General features: G+C 41.8%; 1 protein-coding gene across 1 annotated transcript in view; it reads left to right on the forward strand.

The window, feature by feature from the left end:
• The window catches only part of RPS6 (ribosomal protein S6), a 5,926-nt gene extending 1,224 nt beyond the window's left edge, over nucleotides 1–4,702 (forward strand). The window contains exons 2-7 of the mRNA XM_010564473.1: nucleotides 259–308; nucleotides 522–653; nucleotides 1,587–1,797; nucleotides 2,180–2,326; nucleotides 3,538–3,695; nucleotides 4,495–4,702. Of these exons, the coding sequence (XP_010562775.1) occupies nucleotides 259–308; nucleotides 522–653; nucleotides 1,587–1,797; nucleotides 2,180–2,326; nucleotides 3,538–3,695; nucleotides 4,495–4,590 (794 nt within the window). The 3' untranslated portion in view covers nucleotides 4,591–4,702. The remainder of the gene's footprint in view (nucleotides 1–258; nucleotides 309–521; nucleotides 654–1,586; nucleotides 1,798–2,179; nucleotides 2,327–3,537; nucleotides 3,696–4,494) is intronic.
• Nucleotides 4,703–6,712: the final 2,010 nt, after the last annotated feature.

The following is a 6,712-nucleotide window of genomic DNA, read 5'->3' on the forward strand; positions in this document are numbered from 1 at the left end:
GGCCCCGTGCGCGCGAGGGCCGGGCCCGGTGCCGGTGCCGGCGGGGGAAATGCCGGGCGGTGTCGCCGACGCTCTGGGCATGGCGCCGGCACGCGGGGAGCACGAGTCGTCGCCGACGGCCCTTGTCGCACGGGCTTGGCCTGCTAACGCGATTTTCTACCGCACCGTGTGTCGCGAAGGGCTAAGGGCTTGCGGAAGGAGAGGGAACGGGATTCTGCTGCTCTCGCCTTGACGTCATTGTTTCTAGTCTGTTTGAAGGTGATCGAGGTCCGGCTGTGGTAAAGACAGTTTTGGGTGTAACTGAACGGGTAACGCGGCCCAGCGTGGCCAAGGACAGACCTGCTTGGCTCTCTCGACTATGGTAGTAACACGTACGGGCTTGTAAGCGTTCATGTAAGCATGTGGGGAATTCCAGCTTTGAAATGCAAAAATGAAGCCATCAGATAAATGCCGATTTTCCTTTAAAATATCTCACGAGAAGTTTTAACCAAATCTAATTTTTTTTTTGTTGTTGTTATTAGCTGAACATCTCTTTCCCGGCCACTGGCTGCCAGAAGCTCATTGAAGTGGATGATGAGCGCAAGCTGAGAACTTTCTATGAGAAACGGATGGCCACGGAGGTTGCAGCTGATTCTCTTGGTGAGGAGTGGAAGGTAAGAAGTATGTGTCAGAGCTGTATTCGAGGAGCTTAAACTACAAAATTTCTTCAGTATGTAGTTGTCACGCTAGAGTGCTTGTGTGGTCTACCTGTGGCAGGTATGTTGAAAGTTTCTCTTGCTATATATACTGAGTTTGGTGATATGGCTAGCCTGTTCTGCTACTTTGATTTGTCTAAGTGCTTTTTGTTTTTAAGCTTCGTGTTTAGAGTTTCTTGCCACTCTCTGCAGTAGCTTTTTTATTCTTTATTTGACTGCTGTCTTGGTATTCAGGACAAACTAAATCTGTACCCTAAAACGGCTGATCTCTTTGCTGAACGAGTTCAAAATTGCTGTCATTGTATTTTAAACTGCTGCTGGTGCATGGGAAAAAGCATGTTGGGCCTGTTGGATGGGCTTGGAATAGTTGAGTGTTAATATGGACGGTCCAGCTGAATTTGGGTTAAGTTGATCTTTCTGCTGCCACCTCCACTGGGAAAGCAATAAAAGCCTTACTTTTCCCTTTTACCCATGTGTCTACTCCAGACACTCTTGTGTTGTACGCAGGTTTCCAGTTTGTGATGAAAACGGGCTTTGGGTAGGTTTAGGATGAAAGAAAAACTAGACAATAATGGACAAAATTCGGTCTAGTGTAGCTTAAACAAAACCTTGAATGGATAGGAATTTAATTTTTGAATATATATTTGAAGGTCAGTAGAATAAACATGAATTCTGCTACACAGAGGTATTTTTCACATCTGCTAGGTAAAATTCCTAAACCATTGGAGTGGTGTTGGTTAAATAATGTCTGCATCGGCAGTAACAGTGACTTTTCCTGAATCATGAGCACGGTGCCCTGTTGTTTTGAACTGTATGTTGTGATATCCACCACTTCACCTTGAAGTAAGAGATGCATGAGCAACTAAGAAGTGTATTTCTGTGTTTTCGTAGGGCTATGTTGTCCGCATCAGTGGTGGCAATGACAAACAAGGCTTCCCCATGAAGCAAGGTGTCCTGACTCATGGACGTGTCCGCCTTCTGCTCAGCAAGGGCCACTCCTGCTACCGCCCCAGAAGAACTGGAGAGAGAAAACGCAAATCTGTTCGTGGTTGCATCGTTGATGCCAACTTGAGTGTTCTGAACTTGGTCATAGTGAAAAAGGGTAAGACTGAATGAAGCAAAAAAATATGTAGAAGTAAGCACCTGGAAGGACCCTGCTTGCTGGTGGCTGAGATTTTCTGTGGAATGCATATGCAGTCTGAACTTCAGAGTGTGAATGTGTCTTGAAATTCCCACTGAGCTTTAATGTTCTCATAATTTTAAAACTGGTCACTGAAACTTTTATTGCTGCCAACAATCCGATCACATTAAATCAGCAAAGTGTAGCTGGGGGTGTGATGCTATTGGCAGGTGAACCCCAAGTATTACCTAGTATTATCCCAGAATTTTTATGCATTTTAAACTTAAAATAGAAATTCACTAACGAAGCAGGTGTTCAGTAGGTGCAGGATTAATTGGCATGTTTAAACTTAACATTCTTCAAGGTGAAAAGGATATTCCTGGGCTGACAGACACAACCGTGCCTCGTCGTCTTGGTCCCAAGAGGGCTAGCAGAATCCGCAAACTGTTCAACCTGTCTAAGGAGGATGATGTTCGCCAGTATGTTGTGAGGAAGCCTCTGAACAAAGAGGGTAAGAACTCAAATTTTTGAACTCTTTGGTTTCATTTTGTTATCAGCAAGGAGGTGTCCAGCCTAGTGCAGTGAATGAAGCTTACTATAGTAGTAGATCCAGGAGCTGACTATCATGGCATTTAAGCTTTGTCAGCTGTAACTTATGGGTAAGAAGTTGAGTTTCTTGGTTGCCCCATTTCTTTTACCCTTCTCTTCCCTTTCCATCTACTTTGGCATAATTTGTTCTTAAATGTTTGCTAGAATGTGGAGTAATACTTAATAGTGGTTCTAAGAATAATCCAAAAATAATTGTTAGTAAGAGAAGGTTAAATAAGAGGTGGAATGTTTTTGAGACATTTTTATGAGGTGGAGGAAAAAAGCAGTAGAGAATGTATTAAGATTTTTTTTCCCCATTGCTTATAGCAGTCTCTGAAATGAGCTTTTCTTGGAAGGGCACTGTTTTGCTTACCACCTGTCTTTTGCAGTGTAAAGTTTTAATTTGGGGTTCTGTTGTGTTTGATCAGGGAACAGAAGGGGTGAGGATTTTTAGCAGAAAGGACATGATAAAGCTTGGGCACTGTGAAAGTTTGTTGGGTAAAAAGACTGCTATTTTCTGCATCATAGGAACTATTCTGTCTGTTAAAGAATGTGATCCTGGTGGACATCAGGCTGTTGCTTGTGACTCCTGAAGTCAGGCAGGATTGAGTAGTCAAATTTTACAGATGTGTGTGGTGGTGTGTTTTGTTTGTTCATTATGGGCTATGTAGATCTGGGTGGTTTTTTTTAGATACGCATGTCAAGCCTATGTCGAATTGTAGAGAGCTTTTTAACACTGAAAACTTGATGGCTTGTTCTGAAAGCTCCATGATGAGTTTCCATATTCTTTAAACATTTTAAGTTTAAGGGGAATTACTTAAGACAGACCTGCTGAGAAGCTATGAATTTTCATAAAAATGCACGGAGTAAAGAGATGCATTACTTACACTTCATTGCTGATAATAAATCATGAGCATTAAGACTATATCTTGTTAATGCTGCATCTGACAGTAATTGATCATTTTTCGTGCAAAATCTGTCAAGAGGTTGAACTCTCTGTAAGTTGCTATAATATGTATACACTAAATGTTACCATAACAGTAAATGGAACTTACTCTTAAGTTTGCTAGATGAGGCCTGAGGCCTCTTTGGAAAATACTCTGCCACTTCTGCTGATTCGTAATGCTTTTTTAGGCAAGAAACCCCGAACCAAGGCCCCTAAGATCCAGCGACTAGTGACTCCTCGAGTTCTGCAACATAAGCGCAGACGTATTGCTCTGAAGAAGCAGCGCACTCAAAAGAATAAGGAGGAAGCAGCAGAATATGCAAAGCTCTTGGCCAAGAGAATGAAGGTGCGTTTTGCCCTTATAACTCAGCTGTATGGAATACCTCATACCCCAGAATCAAGGGATTTGATAAACTTGACTGTATGCTTAGAGGTGCTCTGTACCTAGCTCATTTTGAATAGGAATATCTGAATGTGAGTATAAACATTGCTGGTCAGATGTTTTTGTGAGCATTTCTATCCATTTTTGCCAGTCCTAGAGTAGTAGAAATTAACCAGACCAGTTAATTTAACTGAGAACTGATTTTGAAGAAAACAGTGAACAGTTATGGCCTGTGAAGATTGATTTGAACTAAAATTACTACTGCAAAATTCAAGTTGTAACTCAGATGCCCAAACATTTGAATGATTGTGTGGAGAAATAGGATCTAGATTGGAAGATAACTTGGCAAGAAGTTGCATGTTTGGATGAGTTTGCTCTTGCACCTAAAGCAGCAGTGACTGCCAAAGCAATACTGTTGGAATATTTGGCACAGTATTTGAGTGTTTCATGACTTCCAGACGGAAACTGAGAGTAGGAAGACCTCTAGTATGTTGTGAACTCTGCATTAGCATTTTTACTGTAATTTTGGGTGGTAGTCCGTATCGTTTAAAGGCATGGGTCTGAACAGGTTTGGGTACTTGTAAAATTCTTCTGATCAGTGAAGAAGTGAAACTGTATTTTCCTTTATTCATTTAAGGAATCCATTCTTTCTGGTAGATTCCCTCAAGTTGCATTTTCCCTAGATTGTTCCTTTGTAGATGTTTTGAAGTGCTTGATTATGTGTAACGTCTCATTACTCACTTCATGCTGTTTGGCTTTTCAGGAAGCCAAGGAAAAACGCCAGGAGCAGATTGCCAAGAGACGCAGGCTTTCTTCATTGAGGGCTTCTACATCCAAGTCTGAGTCCAGTCAGAAGTAGAGATGCACATGAAGCTAAAAATAAACCCTTTTTGTGGTTAACTTTCAGTGTGAGACTTCCCAGTGTGTATTGTTACTGGCCACCTCTTAAAAGAAATAGTAGTCTAGACTAACTGCATCACGCAGACCAAACTGGAACTACAAACCTTGGTCTTGATTCAGTTCTCTTCTGAGAACTTGTAATATATATTCATGTCTTTAGTGATAAGTTCTACTTTTATGCATGTTGTTTTTTCTGTAGACAGGATCTACCTGTAATGGCAAAGTCCTGTGTGACGGTGCAGCAGTGTCCACAGGAACTAAACTTAAGCTAATCTTTAGGAGCTGTGGGTGGAACTCACTTGGTGCTGTTCAGTGGTTGGTTTGTTGTTTGTGGGTTTTTTAATCTTAAGCACAAGATAGTGTTTCCAGTTGAGGAATCCTGGCACTTGGTTTTGATACCAAGTGTAACATTGGTAAAATGTAAACCCTTCAGCTGATTCTGAGCAGAATTTAGTTCAATTGAGTCAGCCACTGGGAACAGGCTCTCCAGGGAAGTGGTCATGGCAGCAAGCCTGTCAGAGTTCAAGGAGCATCTGGACGAGGCTCTAAGTCATATGGTTTAGTGTTAGGTAGTCCTGTGAGGAGCAGGGAGTTGGACTTTATCCTTATGGATCCCATCCAGCTCGAGATACTGTATAATTCTATAAGTATTTCAGTATTCTGCTCTTGAAATTGGTACTGAATACTGAGCATGATTAAGCCAGCCTTTAAAGGTTTGACTTAGAAATTTCACTGAAGGGTAAAAAACTTTACAGTAGCCTTTATGTATTCAGACTGTACTTTGTGCAGACCTAGTACCAGGTAAGGGTGATGAGAATTCTGCTCTGACTTAAGAACACGTGTTAAGTGTTTGATGTTGGAATGGTCTGTGGCTAAATAGATTGTCTTAGTTGTTCTTAAAATAGTAATTGGGATCCACCTCGGTTTTTGTTGAGATAGGTGCTTCTGTTTCTAGTATAAAAACTGCAATACATTAAGCTTTACTGCAGCCTTAGAAGTTAGGAAGCTTTTCTTTTTTTTCCTTCCTGTGTGCATGGAAAGGCTCTTTAAGTCAGGGCCCCATGACTGTCTAGAAGCAGGTTTTTTTTAATACCCTGAATGTGGAATCGACTCCAGAAAATGAGAGTTGCAGAACATACATAAGGTGAACTAGATATACCACTGTATTTCTTTCTTTATTTTTTTTTTTTAATGGAGGCCATGTTCCAGACCTACAGTTTCACTTCAGCCAAGAGGTTCTTTTCTCTTACTAGTGAAGATAGCCATGTAGGCCCTGTTAAGCCTGAGCTTCACTAAAATAGAAAGTGTACCTTTCACAAATCCAGTTAGAATTTAATGTTAGTCTCTCAGCTGCCAAATTGATATGGAGAAAATGCGGATAAATCTATCATCTGGCAGTCAGATATGCTTCATATGACATCCTTAACCTGCTTACTAAAAACCAACTTGCACATGCACGTTACAAATCTACTGTAAAGAAGTCGTATCAACAGGCACTGTCAAGCAAAAGTGCATTCACTGTGCTGAGAATTTTACAGTAATCTGCAGAAGGAAAATTAACACGTGACTAATTTTTTAACACAGTCTATCCTTCTCTTTTGGATCCTTGTAAGAGGCATTTACTGTGGTCAGGGTCACCAAGCATCAAGATCCATGTGTCCCAGAAGAGACCTTAACAAGGATGTCCTACTGTATAGGCTGCTAATAAGTCTGAAGCAGTGCAACTAACACCCAGTTGTATTACCCAGCCTGCCCAGGTCTCTGGTGTGTCCACCTCACCACCCTGTTTAGTGTCATCAGCAAACTTCACGAGGGTGTTTTCAGTCCCTGGGGGACCCTACTTGTGACAGGCTGCCAGCCTGAGTAAAAACCATTGATCGCCACCCTCTTGAGTGCAGGCTGTGAGACCATTTCCTACCCATTTTGCAGACCGCCCATCCAGTCTGCACGTTGACAATGTGTCCAGGAGAAGGCTGTGGGAAATGGTGTCAAATGCTTTGCCGAAGCCTAGCTAAACAATACTTGCTTGCCCTCTGCTGACAGATGTTACTTGCTTGTAGCAGGTGATGGAAGTTTGGCAT

The sequence above is a fragment of the Haliaeetus leucocephalus genome, unplaced genomic scaffold, assembly GCF_000737465.1.
Source record: "Haliaeetus leucocephalus isolate CR32 unplaced genomic scaffold, Haliaeetus_leucocephalus-4.0 Scaffold180, whole genome shotgun sequence".
Taxonomy (NCBI): Eukaryota; Metazoa; Chordata; class Aves; order Accipitriformes; family Accipitridae; genus Haliaeetus; species Haliaeetus leucocephalus.